The sequence below is a fragment of the Rasamsonia emersonii genome, assembly GCF_000968595.1.
Source record: "Rasamsonia emersonii CBS 393.64 chromosome Unknown ctg1118621759682, whole genome shotgun sequence".
Classification (NCBI taxonomy): domain Eukaryota; kingdom Fungi; phylum Ascomycota; class Eurotiomycetes; order Eurotiales; family Trichocomaceae; genus Rasamsonia; species Rasamsonia emersonii.
In genome coordinates this window covers 46,115-70,451 of record NW_013563335.1, presented here as the reverse complement: position 1 = coordinate 70,451, position 24,337 = coordinate 46,115, and the positions used below count along the sequence as shown (strand labels likewise).

Here is a 24,337-nt window from a genome sequence, read left to right as displayed (position 1 = left end):
ATAATATACCCATGAAGGACACAAAAAGCCTCCCCGACCACCACCGCCCAAGAGATAGAGGTAAAAAAAAGGATTTCTGTTATCTACAGTATTAAGCAGTAATCTTCTCACACAGAACCAACCAAATCAAATCAACCAAGAAACAAAGCAAGACATTTCTTTAGCTTATCTTGTCATAGATAGCAAGTTGAAAGGAAAAATGAAAATAAGCAGAGTACAAGAAGTTGTCAACAGCAACACGGGGTATAAAAAAGCACTAGCGATCTATGAATGGATGATATGAAGCAAGCGTCCGCCAACAATGACTTTTAACCTTTAACCTCTAAGTATGCAGGTGTGTTCAATCCTCGTCGATCTTTCCGGTAAATTCACCAAGGAGTATGTCGTCCGGTGCGGGGCCTCTGGTATTTCGGACTGCAAGATGAGAAGTTCATTAGCATCTTTTCTACGATCATAACATGCCAACTATGAAAGCGAGACGTATACTTACCCCACTCGGTCTCAACTCTGAAAAAGACCCACATCCATCGCCTGGCAACTTCCAAAAACATGAGCAGGAAGATGCCACTTTCGACGTGGTTGATCTTTTCCAGTCGCTGCGAGAGGCGGCACACCCAGGTGAAACGCAGAATGAGATCGATGATGATCGCGCCGTAGTACAGTCCATTGTTGTAAAACGCTCGGTGTCGTCGCAGCCCAAACGGATAATCCCGACGGTTGCTGCTCGGAGAGAACAAGGTCAGGTCCCAATCCTTAGCGACGTCCCAGTAGAAGGAGTAGGCCGAGTTAATGAAACAAGACAAAACCCTGGAGGGAATTTTAAGTCAGTAAGGCTGGCCCATTTCTCTTTTTGGGAGAGATCATACCAAAGTCGCGACACGGCCACCTCGCTGAGCCCATGAGTCTTGAGGGGGCTGTAATTCCGCTCCAAGGCTGTGAAGAGGATAACAGGGAAAGCTGTCGCATATTTCAGAGCGTTGGCCAGATGTTGTCCTCCCCAGCCATCACCGCGAAGCGGGGCCCGTCGTACGCGGATATACTCAATCAGACATTGCCTCAGTCGGATGGCACTCGGAATGGCAATAATCAAGGGCACCGCCAGCTCTCCTCCACAAGTCCGGTCTGGCTTGCCTGTACTCGAGGTCTGTCGTGAGAAGAACAAGCAGAAATTCACATAGATCTCCCCCAAGACTTTCGCATAGCTCGTGAGGGCATCGGCAAGAAGAATATCCCCAAACTTCCCATCTTGCGTCTCTGCCAGTCCACCAAGACTGATACGCCTCAACACCTGCAGGAATCTGTGTCGTCCGGAACGAGACAGACGGTGAAAGGGTAGAAGCAGGAGGATCAAAAGGATCACGAAATAGGACTGCGGGATGACCTCCCACGATTGGATCAGCTCAGCAGAGCCGTGCGTGACCGCCCAGAATATGAGCAGACAGACTCCAAGAGGTATGGTGAGGAGGGTAGCTAGATGATATGCCGACTTATAGTGAGGGGTCTGGTGAGGCGACTGGCGAGATGGATACCGGATCAGAGCGGGAACATCCTGCCACGCAGTCAGCCAAGGTTTTACCAAGCCATTAGTCCTGCCAGTCGTTGGCGGCGGGAAGATGCCTACAATTTTTGACAAATACAAGTAGTGGAGGTTGACACCCCATCCCCAGAAACCTGTTCGTGTAACGTCTTAGTCTCACGTCCGGAGCGACATCGATTCCTTGTATAAATAGCGGACAACCCTTACCAGCAACCAGTATGATCGCAATGCGAAACGGCAAGGGAAGGAAGCTGCTGAAGCCATCCAACTCCGCCGGCGGGTGACGGCTTACATCCATTGACCAAGGCACAGGTGTTCAGTCTTGCTGAAGAAAAAGGGTCAGGGGTGGAGAGGGGGAGGGGAGAAATGGACAGCTTGAACAATTAAAAATAGAAACGGGGATAAAAAAGAAGAAAAGAAGAAACAGGGAATATGGAGAGGATTAATTATTACGAACTCTCCCAAAAGCGAAAAAAAGGAAAAAGGAATGACTCAGGGTGAGAGGAGCACAGTTCGAGACATACCACGTTCGAGATGGACGATAAAGAAGACATGGCTGGCTTCATGATTTCCCAACTCGTGCCGGTCTGGCCGTCGGCGCTCGGGATCGGACGGCCAGCGAGCGCTAGCCCCTGTGGCCCGTGCCCCGGCTGCCGTTCCGGGTAGTCATCACGTGATAACAACCGCATCGGGATTCGGGACGGACAGGGGCCATAGCCGCCATACCGCTTCGGGAAAACATTGCGCTAATCCTAACAGGGTAATCACGTGAAGATTACCGAGGCACGTCGGGACGCCCCAGATACGATCCGAGATACGATGTGGATGCTGTTCGATCATTCCGATCAAGAGTCATGCCTTGATCCAGAGCAGCTTCTTTCACAGCTTCTGACTGCTGCAAGGCGTTTCTCGCCGAAAAAGGGACAATATGGCTGACGACGCCTCAGCGTCGTCGTCGTCGTCTTCCTCCTCATCATCACAATCGTCATCGACGTCCGCGCCAACGACCCATTTCTACCCTTTTGCAACTTCCCCGGATATCATCCGATCCCATGAGAAAGACGGCTTCATAACCAGCACCCTTACCAACCAAGCACAGTCGATCATCCGGTCGTTGAAAGGTGCGCGGTACGCGCATGCGCATGCGGAGACGATCAAGAATCTGACCGAGATCCTGTACTTCTCCCTGACCACTCTGATCGGCAACCGGACGCTGGGCGAGGAATACTGCGACATTGTGCAGCTGGAAGATGACACGCTGCAACTCCCTTCAATCGGTCGGCGCGCAGGCTACATCCTGAGCAGTATCTTGGTGCCGTGGATATTGGGTCGCTTCCTTCCCTACCTCCGACAGAAGATCCGGGCAAAACTGGAGCGCAGCATCGCCCGACAGCAGGCAAAGGCAGCGATGGCGCAAAGCGTCGCGTCGCGCTTAAATTCGCTGAAGAAAGATGCCGCGTCAAAAAACAAGTTCTTCACCACTCTTCGCCTGCAGAAATATATCCTCGAACACCTCGACTCGCTGACATCCTTGTCTCCAATTTACGCCCTCAGTCTGGCAACGTTCTACTTTACCGGCGCGTACTATCATCTCTCCAAGCGTCTTTGGGGCCTCCGATATGTGTTCACGAAGCGGATCGGGGAGAGCGAACAACGCGTCGGATACGAGGTGCTTGGTGTTCTGCTCGTCCTGCAGATGGCAGTGCAGGGAATCGTCCACGTTCGGCAGACCCTGGCGTCTATCCAGAAGGAGGCGGAGGAGGAACCGGGGTTGTCCGCTACCGGTACCGCAACTGGTTTCCATGCAGACGGGCGCAGCAAGCAGGATATGCTGCTGCCATCCGTACAGCACCCTCCGTCCATCCCGCTTCTGCCTGCTTCCACTCCCCGCTACGACCTGTCGGCCAACCCTTCGGCCGTGCCATGGATCCCTGCGGGCCAGCAGCGCAAGTGCACGCTGTGTCTGGAGTTGTTCAAGGACCCCAGCGTGACGACCTGCGGACACGTCTTCTGCTGGACTTGTATCCGGGATTGGGTCCGCGAGAAACCAGAGTGCCCGCTCTGTCGGCAGGAGGTGCTGGCATCCAAGATCCTGCCGGTAAGGGGGTAGATAGATGGTTACTTAGGTACCTAACGAGGTAAACATTGAATGAGGTCAGGTATGCTATATGAAAGAAAGCATGCATGCATGCATGCACATTGGGAGCATCGTCCACAGGCGTTTGGTCAAGGTATTGGCGTTTTTTTCTTTTTTTCAATCGTAGATATGTATATATTTACTAGGGTTACGTTGATATGATATTACCAATTCCAACATCTCTTGTTTGGTCCATTCCATGACATATATACACGATAGGATTCTTCTTCGGAACGGATACAGATCTTCTTTTCATTGGATAATACAATCTATTTGAAATCAAATAAATTAAATCCCCTTAGGTTTGTTTTTCTATTCCCGAGCTTCTCCATCTTGCTCTTTTTTTTTGTGAATGTCAGCATGTTGCGGGTAAGAAAAAAAAACGATACTCAATTCTAAATATATCGGATTCTAAATATATCGGAAGAAGGAGATCTATCTACATATAGTTACCAAATACAGAGATGAGATGAGATGAGTATCGTGCAATACAGCGGAAAAAAAATAATTTGAGAAAAGAAGCCATATCCAACACCAAGGTATATATCTATGTCCAGGATGATCCGTTTTGGTATCCATTTTTTAGAAAGCAAAGAAGCAGGGAACGAGTATTACTAATTCGACGTCACGGAGACTTGGCGGCGTGTAGCTCCTCCTCCACCTCCTGGGCGGATTCCTCGACCGGCGTCTCGTTCTCTTCTGGTTCTTGGGAATCGTCCCTTGTAGGAACGGGTTTTCCATTTGCCAGAAGGATTGGAAGGTTGAGTTCCGCATGGGCCGGTCGCGGGGGGACCGGGTTGAGCGCTTTTCTCTTGGCCTCCAGGACGTGGTACAGACACAGGCAGGCGTATGGATCGGCGGCGGCGTCTGCATTTTTTAACCACTTAACCACAAAATGTTCTGATGTTCTTAATACTCATATATAAACTTACATTGAACTTGACGGTAGTCCAGGGGCCGTGACCAGTCACTGCGCCTGACCTCATCCTCCTTGTACAGTGGTAGACCCAGATGCTCCTCGACTTGCAGGCTCAGATTCACCGCACGTTTGTTGATCAGCTTCGGATTGGACTGCGAGTATTTCACCAGTTTGTACAGATGGCTGAGCTCCAGCTGGCCCTGCACGTTGATTCCCAGATATCGGCGGACGCGTGTACAATCCGCTTTGATGGATACGCCCACCTTGGTTATATTAGAAGATTCAAGCACAGCCTTAAGCGACGGGGCAACAAGCTCGTCAAGCGTTTCACCAGGTCGGAAAAGCGCGATGTGAAAGAGGGCTATTCGCTCCTCATTCGCTAGCTGGATCAGAGATATATTGTCCTTGATGCTGGCTGTGGAGGAGGAGGTCTGGGGCTTCCACTCGATGTCGAAGCCCACTACATCACTCTGGAGGAAATGACTCGCAATCCGTTCCGTATTTTCAAGGGTTTTGCAATAATGGACGAGGATGCCCTTACCCCCAGGTCCCTTGTGCAGATTATGGCTCCAGAATTGAGGCGTCGAAGTCTTCTCATCGTCAGAGCCAGTGACCTGGGCCGTAAAACCATTGATGGCTGTTTCCGTGTCGGGGCTCGAGCCTGTCGACTCCAAATTCTCTGAATTCAACGCGTTGTGGTCGGTTCGAGCTGCTGAGAAGTCTGCCACGAAGCTGAAATCGTTCTCAGAATGGCCATCGGCCGAGCTGCCTCCACGAATTCCAGGTACGGTGCTACATCGTCGTGGAAATGCAGAACTAGAAGGCCCGTAGAACCGCTTTCGTTTCGGCCGTGAATGGCCTATTGTTATGGCAGTGTCATTTGGCTGTGGTACTGGTTGCGCACCGCTGGGAGAGTCCTTCAAGGATCCCTCGCTTTGCAACCGTCTTCGGTTGCCAGCCCCGGCTGATTTCCACGGGTTACTTTGTACCTTATATGGTTTTCGCTTTGGGGATTTGGGTTTGCGAAGTGGCTGGCCTTGTGATCGGCTGGCCTTCTCTGCAAGTTCCTCAAGCCCTCTGAGATCGAGTTCGGACGTGGCAGACACTGGTGCAGATTTCCACTTCTTTGCGCTTCTCTTACTACGATTGCCTGGGGTACCTCTATTCAATTTCGCCTGCATCGTAATAACCTCATCATTGAGAGTCTTCGAACCTCGTGCCCTTGCTGATAGTGTAGACGATTTCTTGAAGGCGAAAAGCGGCTTCATCCGATCCCTCACTCGCAGTGTCAAAGGTGAAGATGAGGTGGAGCTCATTGCTCTGCGCACGGAGAATCGTGTGCGCGCTTTCATGCTAGATGTATCATTGTTTTGTGGTTCGGATTCCGCACCCAGAGGGAGGAGTTCACTTTGAGTTTGCCGCTCAACATCGTCCTCTTTTCCATCATCGTCGAGTTCCTCTTCTTCATGAAGTTCCGCCCTGTCAGACGCTACTTTCATGGGAGTCCACCACTTCTTCATGTGATTTTCGGTTATTACCTGCAAGACCATTGTCTGCGTTATATACTCACTGGTCTTGAAGATATAATCATCGAAGCGAGAAAGATCCTGACTTAGAGGCGCGACTGGAGTGAACAGCCCTCTTCGAACAGTGAATGCGGTTCCGCCTAAATTATGGATTTTAGTTTCGGACTTCAATCGCAACCAGTTGAGCCTTCTCAACCAATGTAATTCCGCCGCGATATCGCCGCGGGTGTAATCAAAGCTTTCTGAAGACTTTTTAGATCATAAGCGTGTTTTCTGCGTGCCTTGAAGTCCAGATTTGACCAGAGACCCGGACTTGGGTATCTTAGGGTCATAAACAGATACATGATCTCATTGCTCATATAATTTGACGCCACCCAATTCAGCTCAAACGGGGCTAAGGCATCTAGTTGCCTCCAAAAGATGTTCAGTCGCGGATCGCGTGCCGAGTACGACTTCGACAAGCGCCGCATATAAAATCGCCGCATGATGTAGCTCGGTGCATACTTCCGTTGATTGATATTAGGCCCAATCAAGGCTTTTATCGAGGGTGCCCATGTCTTAGACCTGGCTCGCATGTCAGGCGGCACGTGTGCATACTGACTGAGGAGACGTGTTAAAGACGAAGCACCAAAGGGACCTTCCAATTCCTTTCGAATCAGGTAGAATGTGCGGAAATAGTGGCCTGCTTTGACAAGCGTACGATCGACGTCTATTTGCTTAACCCTGAGTGCACGATAAGTTTCGCGGCGTTCTGAAGGGACGCCCCGATCGTTGGCGAGGGACTCTAGGATTTGGGACATCAGACGACCTCGCGTGTGAATTGTAAGAAATAAGTCTTGTAAGTTCCTGTACTTTTTCTCAGCTAAATGGGCCGAGTTCAAAAGTCTGTCAACTTTCTTCCTTGCCGAAACACGAGGTCTTATAAACTCTTCGTTGAGTTCATGTACTAGTTCCCTAAAGGCATCGGAAAAAGCCGACACTCTCAATCCAATGTTGGCGACCTCTCTGGAGAATTTCAATAGACGGAATTCGCGTCCCAGATCTCCGCTGAACCGCGCGCAACGAGAGAGCTCGTAGTCGAGCGCGAAATATTTGGCATCGAAAAACTCAGAAACAAGATGGCTGAAAGGTGTAAGTGAAGCCACTTCAGACTCAACGTTGCGAACTTTCTCGCGAAATTTATTAACGGCTTGTAGCTGCGCATAAAGTTTAGCAGCCTCCTCTCGCTGTCGAATGCGCGATGCTTCCTCAGCTGAAACCGGCCTTAGCGCAACAGGTCTTCTGTGGGCTTCACCAGTTCCCCTCTTCCGAATCATGCTTCCAAGATCGCTAAAAGTATCACCACTAGAATCGGCAAGTTCGTCAAGCAATTCAGAGTCGTCAAATTCGTCGGCATCTTTCGACGCCGCTTGACCGAGAGATGGGCAGCTCGAAAAAGACCGTCCGGAATGAACGGTCAGGGGACCTGAGCTACAACATGGGGAACGGACACAGGGACCGCGGGCATGACTGGGGAGGATCGCGAACCCGCTGCAGATGCCTGGTCAGCTAATACAAAGCCCAATTCGTAAGATAGAAAATACGAACATTCGCCTGTAGATCCGGGCCGATGGAAACTCGTCAAATCTGTCAACATATCCGCGGCCTTTTTGAATCGCAGCGGCAGCACCGCGAGGTGTGCCCGCTGCGTATTGTAGGCGAATTCGCATAGCTCCAAGCGACCATAGTTACTGCCCGGATCTAGCCAATTCAAGCAGCACCGGAACTTGGTTACAAGACAGCTCGCACGTCAAGCATTGTGAAAAAATCTTTGAGGAGAAAGGCAAACACAAAGACAAAAGTACTCCGGAGTATCGTTAACAAGTTGCTCGGGGACTGATCCCTTATCGAGCTCAGTGGTAGTGGGACTAATCCTGTTCTGGTTAGAATCTCGGCCAGGGAAATCTTTAAGTGCGAGGCAGCCACGTGAGTGGTCCATCGACATCATATCATCTACAGAAGCGCGTTCAGTCTTTATTAGATTTCTTCAGAGTAGCTAGGCAGACTTCGGGGGACTTGCGCTCTATTTTACCTCTAGCGCCTGTCTCAGCTGGGTGAGATCGACTGCTGGAGATTGCACTCGAAATCCTTATTCGTTCGCAATGGCTTCCCAACTACTGCCTCTTGGTAAGCGTCTAGGAACACCGTAGGAACTCTGTTTGCTTTTTTGAGACAGCGCTAACCTGTCAATACAGAGCTGATCGACAAATGCGTCGGTTCTAAAATCTGGGTGGTTATGAAAGGCGACAAGGGTAGGTTTCAACCCTGAACGGCTCTTTAGTTAGCCGAAACGAGAAGAGAGGTATTACGCTCTAGTATCTCCCCGCTAACTTATGTATAAACAGAATTCGCAGGAACTTTGCTTGGTTTTGATGATTATGTCAGTATGTATCCCCTCAATCTTTGTCTCAGTCCAGCAGTGATGATAGAAGACGCTAACCGAAGTTACAGACATGGTGTTGGAAGATGTAACAGAGTTGTACGTCTTCTTTTCCTCCTTTTTTTTTTCGGGGTTCACATCTGTCAAAATTCGTCTAACATGACAACCAGCGATTATTCCGGCAATCAGGAGAAACTTCCAAAGATCCTGCTTAACGGGAATAACATCTGCATGGTGAGCATATGTTGTCTTCAAGAGTCGACTCTCGTCTCGGACACTGGCTAATGAAGACTATCTCTAGTTAATTCCTGGAGGCGAGGGCCCTGTGAGCAGCTCATAGGGTGCAGAAAGTAAGGACAAAAAAGAAATAGAGAACAAAAAGAAGAATGAGCTAGCATTTGATGTTATATGTCTGACTTGAATGAGTAATGAGCAAAATTTCCTTAAAAGAACAATACAATTAAAAAAGGCATAGTGGTTGTTATTGGAGATGCCTAATTCCTGCACCTCTTGGATGTTGACCATGTTGACCATAAATATAAGTACAGATACGAATAATTGATGGGATTGCAGAACAACTGTATCAGAAGTCCACTTTTTCCAACACCCATAACAATTCCCGTCAGTGTCTAGTGGCAAATGAAATATGGCTTGCAATAAACGAAAAAAAAAAGCAAGTTATCCAGGACGAGAATATGGATATTGTCATATCCGCAACGATCAGGGCATAATAATATAAAAGTCTACATTTGGCTGCTAGTTCTGGTTTGCTTCCATCATTGTCATTTTAATTTTGTCCTGCCATTGTCTTTGGATAGACAGGTCACATGAATTCTAGGATTGATTAGAGTTATTAATGATTATCCCCTAAAACTAACCACGTCCTCCTCTGTATTGAGTAGACCGGGATGGGCGAGTGATCAGTGCGTAGCAAGTTGAACTGATGACATCCGTTTCAGGGGAAGTAAGTCCCTGGCTAAGGATAATCATTCATGATTATTATCCCAACAAACTTTAGCTGAATAACCTTGATAGTCAGGTCAGACCTATTGGAAGATGAAGATCCTCATAGCCGCGGAGTAAAGTCAAACAGACCCGCCGAAGATTTCCGCATCTCACCCCGGATGGAGGATATGGAATTCGGTTATCTGAGGATACTGACGTATGGAGAATCCGGGGATCACAGCGCCAGCACGTGGCTATCTACGGAGAACACAGCCTTGCTTGTTCTTGCGGAGTAGGTTTTGCGGAGAAGGAGCACAAGCAACTGTCAATCTTCAAGCTTCACAAATGAAAGCTCCACCTTGAACCACGTTCTCCAGTTCTCCAGAGTCGATGGCATGTTAGAAATGGAGTTGCTCCATGAGGCTCCATAAAGCCAAGACACCCCGCGTTCTCCAGACTCCAGGTGTAGCCAACATGATCGTTTTGTCATATTCAGGGGACGAATAGTAATGATGATCAGCTGGACCCTTTCCAGCCATGCGTTTTCCCAGTCCCAGAAAGCGCGAATGGCTCTTGGAGTCGAGCACCGAGGTTATTGTAGTATCTATTACATAACAGTATCCGCCACCCCCGCATCCACCCATCGAATCTGAAGACTGAGCACCAATCCATTATCCACCCCCGGACAAAAGGGGGTGGTGGATCGCTGGACACCAACTCCAGGATGGCCAAAACTGAGTTAAATGGAGGTATGGAGTTAGGTAGCGTGGTTGCGAGATATTGGGCCAAAAAGACGCGAAGCACAGAAAGCCACGCCACGTTCGCTGTCGAACCGTTTGACTGGCGGCTAGGAGGTTAAGAAGGGGTTGAATAGGTGCGCCACATTTGGCTCTGGGGACTTCTCTCGAATTATCTGGTGCGAGAGCGTCACTGAGCCTTCAACAGTCCGCACTGAGGCGACTGCGGTTTTAGAAAGGAACTACAGAGTAGACATCAACGCCTACAGGTATTATTGGAGCAACTTAACGTGGCCTTGACATTTTCAACTGGGCAAGATGGCAAGTTGTAAATTAATGAGGGCGATATTTATTATTGGCAGCATCTGAGACACGCAATAATGAGCACGATTAATTGCCCCATACCGAGTGTGCAATAGCTGCCGGCACAGTAGTGGAGAAGATCGTCTCTCGAGTAGTCCGTAGGGCAAGGACCTAAATCTCGCACTGTAGCGCGCACTGTGCCCGGTGGCACCTTGCAGTCACGAGCAGTCAACATTATTGTCTCCTACTCCATACACTCTATACCGACGTATACCGACATATGCCGGAGACAGGGATATGAGGAATCTCACAACGCAGTCGTTGACGCTTCCAGAAACATTCCAAGCCTGAAACTTCCAGCAGCAAGCTTTCGACGGTCATGGATCGGGCGCTAGAGTTAATGGCGATTGACAAGCCGATGGCGCTGGACTAAGCGACAGCCCGGGCATTCACGGGGCCGATACTGGACAACCAGAATCTAGAACCCAGGATTCTGCGTGTATCAGGCGAGAATAAGGTTGAAAATACCGCAGGGTGCCTGACTATGGGACAGGTGGAAGGTAGCCGCCCTGTGTATCTTATCACTGCTGATATTATTCAAAATATTTTTCGAAATCAGCCCGAGGATCAGGCGTGAATGGCACAGACTCAGGGCAATAATCACTCACTATCAATTGTGGGTCAACAGTCAGCTTCCCACGGATTACCGTCTCATCGATAAGATTGTCCATTCTCGAATAGGATTTGGTTCTGCTTGCTGCCAAGTGATAAAACGTCCACTGTTAAGATGGCTGGAGGAGCGAAGTTTCTGTGGCACGAGTTTGGCTGAGCCGCTGGGCCGACTCCACTGTAGATATTATCGCTGTCGATCTTGTACGGAGCGGTTGGCTCCTTAGCGGTTGCGCGCGCCATGGATCGAAAGAAGGCGTGACTGTGTTCTACGAGGCTTCGGTGCATGAGACCAGCATGACTGAGGCGGCACGCGCCAACGGTCTAATCAACGGCTCCTCTGCAGATGGTCGCAGCAGTCATCATGCTGCCGCATGCGGCCGGGAACCGGGCGGTTGCTGAAGGCAGTCATGCCGACGCAGGAATGAGTTTGTGCGGCAGGCAATAATTCTTGCAGATCTGGCCCTCAGCGCGACCTAGGCTTGGCGTTGAGGATTGCCACGGGCCCACGGTCTTTTCATTAAACTTTTTGGGTTTCCGGTGATTGCTTGGCACGACCAGGCTTTTCTGGGGAAGCCCAGCAGTCATCATTACGGAAGCTTATTACGCACACAAAGCAGATAGCACTATCACGAGGTCGCAGCAGGGAGCCTCCAGGCGCTGGTGGGCCAGTCCTGCCAATTACGGCACTGTGCTGGCGGCAGCGAGGGCGGGCTGATGCCCAGACGCAATCAGACGGCCCGCTTCCACTTGCAGAGGCAGCTGCGTGGTTTCCTGCCCGGGCAAGCACCAGGGAGGAAGGTTTCCGAGTCCTCCCCAAGACGGAAGCCCCAAGACCCCCCCCAGCCAATCAGCGCGGCCAAACATTATTCCCGCTGCTCTCGCCCCCGGTCTCGTTCCCCGCCCTCAATCCGTGGAGTGGAAAAGCCAACGACACTCGCGGCGACCCCGGCCGGTTCATCCACAGCATTGGTTGCGCGGTTGAGCCCGTTCTCGACGTGCAGGCAACCCATCTCGTGACGGCAGTCCCCTCCTTCGCTGCAGCACGGTTCTCCGGGAATAGTGTGGCAGACTAGGAAAAATGCAGAGGGGAGGTTCCGTGGCCCAGGCTGGCTCCCACGGCCCCGGATTCGTATATAGTCGTTGCGATTCCCTTTGCTTCCTTTTCCCCCGTTTCACTTTTTCTCACGTGTCGCTCTGGTTTTAATCCAGGCTCTGCTTTGTTGGACGTGATCCTGCCGGCGTCGCCTGGCACCCCCTGCTACCTTCCCAACCGGGACACAACCGGTCGTGCCTTCTTTATTTTTCCTCTTCCCAGAGACTGGGCCCGACGTCTCACGGCTTCTCTCCTGACGGAGAACAAAGGCTGAAGGAACAAAGAAACGTCAGAATATAATTCTGGAAGGAAAGGATACGGTGATTGCCTGTTATGGAGAAAGACCTTGCTACTAAGGAGGCCACTCTCGGCTCCGACACTGCCACCGCGCCTCTCCCCGCTTACGGAGAGACTGAAACCACGCGGGGGTCCCTCGGCAGGCGGATTATCGACAGCTTCAAGCGGGATCCCAATGCCCATGTCACGAAACGGGGTCAGGTTGGAGCAAATGGCAAAGTCTTCGATGTCGAGACGGCTGCCGCCAACACCGCCAACTCGCCGCTGCAGCGCCGCCTGAAGAGCCGTCACCTTCAGATGATCGCAATCGGTGGCTCTATTGGTATGAATGAGAAGAATCCTCCTGCAGCCGCTTTCGCGAACTAACCTAGTCCAGGCACTGGTCTGTTCGTCACCTCGGGCACTGTCCTCCATTCGGGTGGTCCGGCGTCCGTCGTCATTGCCTACATCCTGATCGGTGCCATGTTGTACTGCACCGTGCATGCTCTTGGTGAATTGGCCGTCTTGTACCCCGTCGCCGGTTCGTTCGCCGCCTATTCGACCCGTTTCATCGATCCTGCCTGGGGTTTTGCCATGGGCTGGAATTACGCCTTGCAATGGCTGGTCGTATTACCCCTGGAAATCGTCGCCGCCTCCATTACGGTGGGCTACTGGGACTCCAGCGTCTCGCCGGCTGCCTGGGTCGCCATTTTCTGGGTGCTCATCGTCTCCATTAACCTGTTTGGTGTTCGAGGCTACGGTGAGGCCGAGTTTGTGTTTTCCATCATCAAAGTCATTGCCGTCATCGGATTTATGTCAGTTTCCTCCCTCTTTCAAGTCTGTAAACAGCCAGAGGCGCTGACTTGGCCTTCTTTCTAGCATCTTGGGTATCATCCTCAACTGCGGTGGCGGTCCTCATGGCGGTTACATCGGTGGAAAATACTGGCATAATCCAGGCGCCTTTAACAATGGATTCAAGGGTCTTTGCAGCGTCTTTGTCAACGCAGCTTTCGCCTTTGCCGGTACCGAATTGGTCAGTATATAAGCATCCTTCCCCGTTATACCCACAACACACCCTTCCGTGATTTTCAGGGCTGACAGATAGTCAGGTCGGTCTTGCCGCGGCAGAAACAGCAAACCCCCGCAAATCTCTTCCCGGTGCCGTCAAGCAGGTGTTCTGGCGGATCGCCATCTTCTACGTGGTGGCCCTGACCATTGTCGGTCTCCTGGTCCCATACACCGATGACCGTCTTTTGAGTGGGTCATCTTCCGCCGACGCCAAAGCATCTCCGTTCGTCCTTGCCATCAAGAATGCTGGCATCAGTGGCTTGGACTCCGTGATGAACGTGGTCATTATGATTGCGGTTCTGTCCGTGGGCAACGCGTCCGTCTACGGATCTTCTCGTACCCTCGCCGCCCTGGCTGAACAGGGCCAGGCACCCAGTTTCCTTGCCTACATCGATCGTCAGGGACGGCCCCTCTTTTCCATCCTCCTGGCCTCCGCCCTGGGTCTCCTGTGCTTCCTGGCTGCTTCGGACAAGCGGGATCAGGCGTTCCTATGGATGGTCGCCATCTCCGGCCTGTCTTCAATCTTCACCTGGGGTTCCATTTGTTTCGCTCACATCCGCTTCCGTAAAGGATGGAAGGTCCAGGGCCACAGTGTGGATGAATTGCCCTACAAGTCCCAGGCCGGTCTTTTCGGTTCCTGGATCGGCTTCATCTTCAACTGCCTGGTCCTCGTCGCCCAGTTTTGGGTCGGCTTTGCCCCGGTCGGCTACGGTTCGATGAGCGCCAGCGATCTGGTCGAGAACTTCTTCTCGGTGTATTTGGCCGCTCCGATCGTCATCTTATTCTACATCGTCTACAAGTTCTGGTACAGGACTCCGTTCATCCGAGCCAAGGATATGGACCTCAACACCGGACGTCGGGAATTCGACATCCAACATCTCATCGAAGAGGAGCGTGCTGAGCAGGCGGCTTGGCCGATATGGAAGAAAGTCTACAAATTCTTCTGTTAACGGCGAAACTCACATGAGTTCTCGCGGATATAATACCTGTACATGACTTGCTAATGACTTGCTGTTGTTCTTCTTGCACCTGGCTTTCATGATCAGATAAATTCATAAATGCCTGTCTGCTACAGAAGGGACGTTTTGCGTGGTCTGCACCATGACTATGTCGTGGTGGTTCAGCGTAGGAATGTCTTCCAGCACCGGTTGCAGGAAAGACTTGATAGATGACATCACTATTCCTCTATTAATCGATGTTCCAGTTGCTATTCCCCTCGATGTGCTGTAAGGTCTATTGGCTAACTTTGTAATCGTGATCTCGACTTCTGTAAGTTAGTACGGAGTGCGGTTTCGATCCATGGTGCACGAATTGAGCTTGCAGTTTCCGTGGTTCGCTTCATGGCCCAGATCTCCTGTCAGAGGATGCTTCCTTCTGCTCATGGACTCTATATTATGATATAAAGTTGAATAAAGGACATTGAGCACTGGGATTCAGGTGAGTGATACCATATTGTTATACAAGTCAGTCAGTCCAACTCTTGGGATGTTCCAGCTCCAGCTGCTTCCGAGAGTCTGGTCTTGGCATGTTTGCAGGGCTGCAGACCCTGTCACGGCAATACCAATGTTACCATACTGCATGTAACGTCGATACCGCCACCCGTAGCTTCGTTACAAGGCCTGTGGCAGGTATCCGTGACGGCCTCCAAAAATAGGACGGCCAGGTCAGCCACTGCAGGGCTGGCACATGGGCCGTTAATTTCGTAACCAAGTGTTTCCGCATGACGAGGCTTATGCCCCAGGTGTCTGTCTGTCTTCTGTGTTTCTATTTCCCCTTAGCCTTTAGCCTGTACATACATACAACGTGCAAAAAAAACATTCCTGTTCTCTTTCCTCTTCGTTCAGCAGTACGTTCTTTCTCAATTTCTAGTTGCCAGCGCCTTTTTCTGAGTCTCATTCTTTCTTTGCTGCCAGTGCATAGCACCGCCTAGGGCTATGCCAGCTGGACTCCGCTAGATTGCATTTGGTCGAATCTGAGCTGTTTTCGAGCGAGTCGGGCCGCCGCTGCTGGCTTGGTGCTGGCCACTTGCCTGCTTTAGTGATTCTGCTTCTTGGTCGCGCGTTCTCTCTCGTCGTTCTCTTCTGGTCCGACTGAAGCTGCTGTTTTCGCAATGCCTGGTTTCGCCGATTCGTTCTGGACGCCCGACTATGCCACCGGTCTGGGCGTCCTCTACGGGAAGCTCCAGCAGGGCATTGCAGAGAATCAGCAGATTCTCACCATTGCCAGTATGCGAGCGGATGCCGAAGAAGCTTACGCCACAAAAATTGGGGAAATCGCACCGGCTGTCGATCGGATTACAAACGGTTTCACTAAGGATGAAGGAGCAAGTGTCAGAAAGGTAGGCTTTTCTCGTTCCACCATGGAAATACTCTGTGCTAACAACCCTGCGCGTTTCCTGAGTCCAGGCCTATGACGGTATCCGCGCCCAGATGATCGAGGCATCCAAAAACCACCACAAGATCGCGTCCAACATCCGGGAACTCGTCGTGACGCCATTCAGTCGCTGGTGCGAGCAGCATGCGGCTCGGGTCCAAAATTCACACGATGAATTGCAGGCGCGGATCAAGGAACATGCGAAGCAGGCGGAGTTGGTCAAAAAATTGCGCAGTCAATACTTCAACAAGTGTCGCGTGGTGGAAGACCTCGAGGAGGAGAACAAGCTGGCCTTTCAGAGTCCAGAGACCTCAAGTCCCAGGAATAAGCCGACTCCACCAAAGATCGTTCTGCCAGAGACGGTAGAGGAGGAACCAGAGCTCGTTGAGCTGGGTGATAAGACCTACTCTCGCGAGGAGTTGAAGCAGCTCCTCACCCACATGCTAGAGAATATCAAGATGGGAGAGGCCAAAGTGCCGATATTGGGCACCTACCAAAACACCTCTACAGGCGCGGATATTGTTGAGTATCTGCAGAAACATCTGAACGCCTCGAGTGTCAGTTACGCGGAGAGGATAGGTCAGGATTTGGTCGACAATGGGTTCCTGCGCCTAGTTGGCAATATGGGCAGCACTTTTGCAAATAGTTCTCGCATGAACTATCAGTGGAGGTCAAAGGCCTTTCAGATTACTGGCATTCCCGAAAAGAAAAAGCCGCTCATGCGAGTGTCGTCATTGGCCACCAGTGACGATTCCTCCGATTCTCCTACCATCTCGGCAGTCTCTGAAATGCTGGCTGGTTGGAATCCGTTGAGCAACCCGTATCCGAACGAGACTCCTACCGAGAAACTCCACCGGGAAGCTCGTGAAGCTGACGAGCGTTACAAAGCTGCCGTGAAGAAGCTGGATCAGCTCAGATGCAAGCTTGAGGAAGAAATCATCGACCATCTTCGCTTCATGGAAAGATGTGAATTGGATCGCCTCAGAGCGATCAAGTCCGTTGTTCTTGACTTCTCCGGCGCTATCAGCAATGTCATCCCTGGCTTGCAGAGCACTATCGACCACATGATGTTGTATCAGGAGACCATCCAGCCGTTGGGCGATTTAAGATACATGCTGGAGAACTATCGGACTGGAGGTTTCGTGCCAAAGGTGCAAGCGTATGAGAATTACTATGGCTCTGTCGGAGGTAAGATGGGCCGCCATTTACTTTCTTTCTTCTGGAGATTATCTAATCACTTTCCTTGTTTTGCAGACCAGACGTTTGGAGTGGATCTGGAGGCTAGGGCAAGGGCTGACCGGAAACGTGTTCCCATTCTTGTGACCAATATTTTGACCTTTCTGGATGACCGTAAGGATAAGATTTCCTGTATGCTTCCTTTGCACTTTTGCTGATCAGTATAGACTATCCCGACCTCGAGGGCGATGAGGCACGACGCGCGATATGGCTCCACGATGTTCCCCTCGCAGCAACGCATCATCTCCGTAATGCCTTGAACAACAGCAACGTTGACCACCGTGAAATATTAGAGAAATATGAGATACCCGTTGTTGCAAGCGTTCTGAAGTTATATCTCCTTGAATTGCCAGGTTTGTCTCCAACTTGTGGAAAAGGGACAGCGGGATTTAGATCTGACCATTTTGCTCTCCAGACTCCCTTGTTTCTTCTCAAGTTTACGAAATTATCAAGACGATTTATTCTACTACTGCCAATGAGACGACGGAAGAAGGACGGATCAAGGTCTTGCAAAGCACTCTCGGCCAGCTCCGTCTCAATAACATTGCTACGCTTGATGCCATCATGACCCATTTCACGCGTTTGATTGACTTGACGTCGGCTGATGAAGCATATGTTTCTGCACTGGCTCAAACATTGGCTCCTTGCATTCTTCGCCCGCGTGTTGAAAGCAGCCTCACGATGAACGAGCGCCACAGCTACCGTCTGATTCGGGATCTCTTTGCCCACAAAGATGCTATTTTCGGCGAGCTCAAGCGTCAGTCTACTGCCAATGCTCTCGGCCAATCTCGTCCACGAGCGATCAGTACTGATGAGAGCAACCGTCGTGCTGCCATGGAGGCTCGAAACCGCGCGATCGCGAGTCGTAGCCGGGCCAATAGTCCCGCACCATCGGCTAGGCATCGACGAGAGCGGTCCACTGATGGATCGGGGGGATCGACCCGCTTCCCGATCAACGTCAGCAGTCCGCCGGGAGGCCGACACCCTGCTAGACAGAGCCTTGAAGTTCCAGGAAGCGCCACCTCCTCACCTCCTGCTGACCACTCTACTCTCGCCAAGTCGCAGGAAAACGCTGCTGCCAATAGCACGGCCGCCGACGGTGTCACCACCTCTACTGACGCAGGAGCGCCCGCTAATGGCTCAGACGGTTCACCCACTCCGACTGCCACGCCCGCACCAGCTCCTGCGGAGGTGGTAGAGAAACGAAATTCGCTCACTCGCTCGGGTGGACGGTATTCGCGCAAACCAGGCATGAGCAGCATCAGCCGGACTACGGCAAACGCGAGCATAGACAGCACCAAAAGGAACAGCCTCCCTCCTGAAGGCGAGCTGAAAGGTGTGACGCTGGAGGACAAGCCGATGAATGATTTCTCCTAGATTTTTCGTCGAAGTGCATGCATTAGAGGCAAAAAAAAACTTGCAACACAACGAGAGCAATGCCTGACGAATACCATGGTCTAGGAAAGTATAGTTAGTGCTGAATGAGTCGTACGAGGACGAGGACAATGATCATGATTGATCATGACAGTAGAAGAAAAAGTCTGGAAGGAAGATGTGTCTGCGTCTGTGTTCTGAGTAAGAGGAGGGAGGAGGGAACTGACTAACCGATTGACTGACTGACTGACTGAACTGAACTGCTTTGTTGTAGAAATTGACCAACTTGTTTTGTTATTTTTTCTTTTCATATCTGTAAACATACCTACCTATCAAATGTCTTGTTTTCCCTTTGTCTCTCTTTTTTTTTTGCTTCTTGTCCCATTTCTTTTTGTTTCGTTTTTGTCTCTAGCCTTCCTTTCTTTCATTGCATTTCATTGTTCATACGTGCTATGCGCGCGTGCTACGCTGTAAGTGTTGTCCTTCATATGTATGTATGTATGTACGAGAGTGTATGGATATACACATATTCCTTGCTTCGTTTTTCTTTTGACCATCTTAAAGAACAAGGAATAAATGGAAAAGGAATGATGGTATGAATGATATATCTTTTTTTTTTCTCCTTGACTCTCCTAATCCAAATAATGTGTAATGTGCAATGCCCTTCTACTGTCTACTTAGTCCAGTCCAACTCCAAGGTACCAGCCCATGCATGTTTATGCAGAAATAACAAAAACAATGAATCAATCAAACCAGTCACCAGATGCAGACCCTCATGCAAAGACACCGCAATAATCAATCAGGTTGTCGTGACGTCCATCTTCACGACTATATATACGCAAAATAATGCCCCAACTCCACTCCCATGCATGCATGTACGCTAATAATGTCGACAATGGCAAACTGAACAAAGCAAAAAAAAATTATTACAACCCATCTCCCATGAGTAACGCCTTGAGGATACCCTCTCCTGGTCCTGAAATCTGGTTGAGAATCTCCTTCTCGGAGACAAAACAAGCCAGGCCCTTCTCATCCATGCCTTTCGAAGGCGTAGACGAACCGCTACCACTCTTCGACGGAGTGCGCAGGATACCAGAGCCGCCAGCAATGGTGCCTCCTCTCCCACACCCTTGAAATTCGCCAACAAGCCCCAGGGACTCCAGACTGCTGATCACGTCCTTGAATTCCGTGGCTGTGAGAGGATGGAGGATGTTGTCTGTCCGACAGAGAGTACAATATGTGTCAAAGAGTTCTCTGACAGTTGGAGCAGCGACCCTTGTTTTTGATGGAGTGCCGGGGATGTCGCCGTTGCGCCGTTTCCTATCCAACGCCACGAGAGCACACAGCGCCGCCTTTTGTTGCAGATTCAATCCCTGCAACCGCTGGGTCGTACCTTGTCCAAAAACAGCGGAAGTGATGCGAGCGATATGGGCGATGGAGGCACGAGGTGCCGTGAGAGCGGTATACGCGGTAGCTATCGTGCGCTTCGAGGTTGGAGTTTTGGGAGGCGATGACAGGTTGATATTCTCCACCAAAGGCGTTTTGGAAGAACTGTCCGATTCTGCATTCTCTTTCTCCAGCTTCTGCAGCGTCTCCTGCTCGATGACATCAAGAGCCTGCTTCACCAATTCAAAGGCTTTCCGGAGATCGCCCGTTTGCGATGCGACCTTCTTTGCACACAATTGGATAGCTGCCGGTTGGAGAAAAGGCACAAAATCCCCGGCGTCTTTTTGGTCTTCAGGCAGAAGGGACCGCAGACGAGCGGTAATCACGTCGGCGATTTGAGGAGCAGTATACGGCAAGAATGGAAGCAGGCGGGGCTTGAGATTCTTAGCCTTTAGCCGTGGTAGGAATCGATCCGTGAGATCCAATGCATTGGCAATGCCGATCAAGAGGAGATGAGACTTGCTGTGCAATGACCACTCGAAAAGTGAATATAGAATTTCCGGATCTGCCGTCAGGAGGTGGTCAATCTCATCCAAAGTGACTAGGAACAGATCCGCCGACTTCTTCGTGGGCATGAACATCGACTTCAGCCTGTCGGTCTCGCTCATGGTGAAGACTTGCGAGTCCTCGCACAGAGTCTCGACAAGTTTGCTGTAGATGTCACGGGCACTTCGCATGCTCACACAATTGATATGCGCGGTTTTGACAGCAGACCCCAAGTTTAGGTCTCTGCACACCTCTTCCACCAGCGCGCTCTTGCCAGTTCCCGGCGGTCCGCTAATGTAAATACAGCCACCTTTCCGCGACTGCACTCCGGTTTGGATGAAAGACGAGAGCTCTTCTCGTTCCTTTTCCCTGCCGACTAAGCGGCCTGGATTCGCGCACCTGGCAAACATCTGCCTGGCAGGAGTGTAGACGCTCTGGGCGGCAATTGGCGTAAAAGCATTCCGGGGAGTGCGAGGCGTCAACGACTTTCCTCCAACTTGAACCCGATGTTTTGGAGTAACCGGAGGAGAATCGGCCAGCGCATCTCGGAATCTCGTAGACTGCGGAGTCTTGAATTCGGTTGGTTTCACGTTTTCATCTACTCTGGTTAGCCATACACGTGTGTCAAGTTGGGGAGAGTCATGCGGAGGTCCTACCGGTTACGGATTTAGAAGCCCGGAAATGCGCATCGATCTTGGATGGCGATGACAAGGTATTGTCGTTTCGAACATTACGTTTCGAACGGCCATTACCGATCGTGGAGCTCTTGACGTTGGTGTCGTCGCCTTGGTACGGGCCGCAGCCGTCCCCAGTCTTAGATCTGAGACGGGCTGTCGGCGAAATAAATGGGTTCCCGTTTTGTTCTTCATGGATTCGAGGTGCTCGCGCACGGCGCTTGCTGCCAGAACGCAGCGACAAAGCCTCTGAAAAGGAGTCAGCAAGGATAGAAAGCGAGAAAGAGCGACTGGAATTACCTTCTTGCTCGATTGCGGCTCGTTGACGCTTTCCTAGGACCGTGGCTGCCATTGTGAAGGTGAGTCTTGGTGGATGGTGAAAGCGGCGAGAGCGACCTTGGGGGGAGGATGTACCTTTGAAGGGCAGGTACATCGGGGTACATCGATGGTTCGCACGAGACGCGCTTCGCGTCTGGGAACGTTAAAACGGCAAGACCGCGAAGCGCGTTTCACTCCTTTGCGAGGCAGGTTTTCCGAGCGTCACGTGGAACGCCATTTCTCGTAATGGCGGGCATTGTCGCCTAGCTGTCTCTTCTGCCAGCAAAAAAACGACATGAATACCTCGAAGAACTCGAAATACCGGAACCAGCCGTCATTTTCCCCTTCTCCCGCACATTCTAATTGCCATATGAGTCTTGAGGCCATGGTGAACGGAGTAATCCTATGCGCGTTTGCCCAAAAGGGAATGCTACGGTAGGCCGTTTAAGCACCTAGCGCAAATTCCGCACATAAAAGTTGGTGCATAACTGCGCTTGTGGTCTTTCTGCCTCACCGGATTTATGCACCCGACATTATTCGGTTGGACTTGCCTTCTGGACGGAACGGAATATCTATTGTGCCAGAGCCCCTCTGCATGCAATCGTCACTGGTTCCGCCTAGCAGATGACGATGGTGGCCGACTCGTTTGTCTGCAACGCCGCCTGATCATAACACTTCGTATCATCTGTCTTTAGTCAATTTCCCATGATAGCTCACGGTTCTCTTGAATTATACCAGACCTGTTCCGTCAGGCAGACGGCAATTTCTACTCGGTTGTTCTTGATCCACAACCAGTTTCGCCTCCGGGTTTAGACATCAGCACCGTTTTTGAACGACTAGCCGCACTGCCTGATCCCCTTCCTGTCTACACTGTTCGGATTCCAGCCCACCACTTAATCGCCCGCCATGGAGGGGGACGTGGTGGCTCAGTTCACTGAGATTACTGGCTCGACTCCAGAACTGGCAGCTCAGTATCTGGAGCTGGCAGATTTCAACATCGAGCAGGCCATGCAGCTCTATTTCGAAAATGGAGGAGCAGAGCTAACTGAACAGCCATCACATCCGCCCCCTACCTCCTCAAGGCCCCAGCGTGCTTCTCGCACCACGGCTTATGAAGATGAGGCGGGGGTAGTTCATTTGGACTCAGATGACGAAGATGTCACCGTGGATGAGGCACGATCTTCCGCACCAGCTCGACATCCTCCGGGCTCGACTTACGAAGATGATGCTGCCATGGCCCGACGTTTACAAGAGGAGCTCTATGCTGGTGCAGATAGCTCCGATGGTGTGCGGGCTCCTCTGGCACGAACCACAGAGACGCTTGTAGGGCCTGGAGCAGATGGTTACGACGAGGATATGCAGAGTGCAATTCTGAACCAGCTCCGTGCTAGACAAACAAGAAGCAGTTAGTCGAAAATTCTCCACGTTTCTCATATGAGTTCTGTGACTGATTGCATGGGTTTTACTTGTTAGATCGACCTGGAATATTTAACCAGAGAGACACGACCGATATCTGGAACGACAGCTCAGAAGCGTCCCACCGACAGAGTCTCGCTATTGCGACAGGAGGTGCCTCGGAAGCTTCATCGAAGTCAAGCATGCTCGCTGAGATGTACCGCCCCCCATTTGAACTGATGTCTAGGTTGCCATGGGATCTCGCACGCGAGGAGGGTCGAAAGAACGAAAAGTGGATTCTCGTGAATATTCAAGACCCTTCCATTTTCGACTGCCAGGTATTAAACCGGGATCTCTGGAAGGACCCCGGAGTGAAGGATACCGTGAAGGAGAATTTCATTTTCCTGCAGTATACCAAGGATGATCCTCGTGGTGTTCCATACTTGCAGTATTATTTCCAAGCACATGATGTCTCGGACAACTACCCGCACATCGCCATCATTGATCCTCGTACCGGTGAGCAAGTGAAAGTCTGGTCCGGCCCGCCTGTACCCAAGCCAGCCGAATTTCTCATGCAGCTCCATGAATTCCTCGATCGATACAGTTTGAAGCACAATGTGCGCAACCCAGTGGCGAAGCGGAAACCAGAAATCTCGAGGGAGAAGAAATTGGAGACTATGACTGAAGAAGAGATGGTGGAGATGGCAATGAGAAACAGCCTTGGTGGTGCACCGCCCCCGGAGAAAATAGAAGATCCCGACGAGTTGACGCGCAGTATCGACGATATCAAGGGCAAAGGCAAAGCCAAGGAAGCCGAAGATGTCGCCATGGAAGAAGAGGATACCAATGGGTTGGAGGAGGAGGAGGAGGAAGACACTGGAGCCTCCATCTTCCGTTCCATTCCCTCCGACCGACCTCACACGGAGCCGCCGGCTGACCCATCCACCACTACCCGCATCCAGTTCCGACATCCCTCGGGCAGGGTCATCCGCCGATTCGCCTTGGCAGATCCGGTTCGACGTATCTACGAATGGTTAAAGTCCGACCCACCATTGAAGGAAAAGAAGGGCGTGGAGTTTGAGCTCAATGCGATGGGCAAGAACCTTATCGACGAGCTGGACACCAGCATCCAGGATGCGGGTCTGAAGAACGGAACAGTCATGATTGGATATCTCGATTAAGCAATAGAGGGACGGGAGTTCTTTACCACTGATGAAATGATTTACGGATATGCATATCATGAGGCGTTGCAATGGACATGACTGACAGGCAATTACTTATCTAATTGGGTGATTTGATTTTGCTATTTGCCTTTTCTGAGGGCAGCACAGTCGACTTAGCCTGAGTGGAATACACCTGACATGACCCCTACTGCCGCTGCGCCGGTTCCTGCTTTCAGTTTT

The 24,337-nt window shown here is 51.0% G+C and overlaps 8 protein-coding genes across 8 annotated transcripts; 6 read left to right on the top strand and 2 right to left on the bottom strand.

Moving 5' to 3' along the window:
* Window positions 1-458: 458 nt before the first annotated feature.
* Window positions 459-1,336, top strand: T310_0543 (Uncharacterized protein; the record flags this gene model as incomplete). Its single annotated transcript, XM_013476600.1, has 3 exons — window positions 459-827; window positions 860-1,142; window positions 1,203-1,336. The coding sequence occupies 3 exons, from the start codon at window positions 459-461 to the stop codon at window positions 1,334-1,336; spliced, it is 786 nt and encodes a 261-aa protein (XP_013332054.1).
* Window positions 1,337-2,465: 1,129 nt separating this feature from the next.
* Window positions 2,466-3,877, top strand: T310_0542 (uncharacterized protein; the record flags this gene model as incomplete). The annotated part of the gene is made up of 2 exons (XM_013476599.1): window positions 2,466-3,635; window positions 3,821-3,877. The coding sequence occupies 2 exons, from the start codon at window positions 2,466-2,468 to the stop codon at window positions 3,875-3,877; spliced, it is 1,227 nt and encodes a 408-aa protein (XP_013332053.1).
* A 422-nt stretch (window positions 3,878-4,299) lies between these two features.
* T310_0541 (3'-5' exonuclease/helicase (Wrn)) lies at window positions 4,300-7,916 on the bottom strand (the record flags this gene model as incomplete). The annotated part of the gene is made up of 5 exons (XM_013476598.1): window positions 4,300-4,541; window positions 4,607-6,357; window positions 6,624-7,659; window positions 7,707-7,803; window positions 7,908-7,916. The coding sequence occupies 5 exons, from the start codon at window positions 7,914-7,916 to the stop codon at window positions 4,300-4,302; spliced, it is 3,135 nt and encodes a 1,044-aa protein (XP_013332052.1).
* Window positions 7,917-8,260: 344 nt separating this feature from the next.
* T310_0540 (Small nuclear ribonucleoprotein (LSM5)) lies at window positions 8,261-9,779 on the top strand (the record flags this gene model as incomplete). The annotated part of the gene is made up of 10 exons (XM_013476597.1): window positions 8,261-8,285; window positions 8,354-8,410; window positions 8,504-8,542; window positions 8,610-8,637; window positions 8,709-8,772; window positions 8,840-8,863; window positions 9,087-9,159; window positions 9,377-9,461; window positions 9,498-9,502; window positions 9,574-9,779. The coding sequence occupies 10 exons, from the start codon at window positions 8,261-8,263 to the stop codon at window positions 9,777-9,779; spliced, it is 606 nt and encodes a 201-aa protein (XP_013332051.1).
* Window positions 9,780-12,621: 2,842 nt separating this feature from the next.
* Window positions 12,622-14,582, top strand: T310_0539 (Amino acid permease (Gap1); the record flags this gene model as incomplete). Its single annotated transcript, XM_013476596.1, has 4 exons — window positions 12,622-12,907; window positions 12,962-13,379; window positions 13,444-13,597; window positions 13,674-14,582. The coding sequence occupies 4 exons, from the start codon at window positions 12,622-12,624 to the stop codon at window positions 14,580-14,582; spliced, it is 1,767 nt and encodes a 588-aa protein (XP_013332050.1).
* Window positions 14,583-15,742: 1,160 nt separating this feature from the next.
* T310_0538 (RhoGAP and Fes/CIP4 domain protein) lies at window positions 15,743-18,618 on the top strand (the record flags this gene model as incomplete). Its single annotated transcript, XM_013476595.1, has 5 exons — window positions 15,743-15,970; window positions 16,038-17,193; window positions 17,260-17,355; window positions 17,409-17,594; window positions 17,657-18,618. The coding sequence occupies 5 exons, from the start codon at window positions 15,743-15,745 to the stop codon at window positions 18,616-18,618; spliced, it is 2,628 nt and encodes an 875-aa protein (XP_013332049.1).
* Window positions 18,619-19,541: 923 nt separating this feature from the next.
* T310_0537 (Cell division control protein Cdc6) lies at window positions 19,542-21,573 on the bottom strand (the record flags this gene model as incomplete). Its single annotated transcript, XM_013476594.1, has 2 exons — window positions 19,542-21,145; window positions 21,204-21,573. 2 exons carry the CDS (start codon window positions 21,571-21,573, stop codon window positions 19,542-19,544), a joined length of 1,974 nt encoding a protein of 657 aa, XP_013332048.1.
* Window positions 21,574-22,445: 872 nt separating this feature from the next.
* On the top strand, window positions 22,446-24,115 carry T310_0536 (uncharacterized protein; the record flags this gene model as incomplete). The annotated part of the gene is made up of 2 exons (XM_013476593.1): window positions 22,446-22,944; window positions 23,013-24,115. 2 exons carry the CDS (start codon window positions 22,446-22,448, stop codon window positions 24,113-24,115), a joined length of 1,602 nt encoding a protein of 533 aa, XP_013332047.1.
* Between the last annotated feature and the right edge of the window lie 222 nt (window positions 24,116-24,337).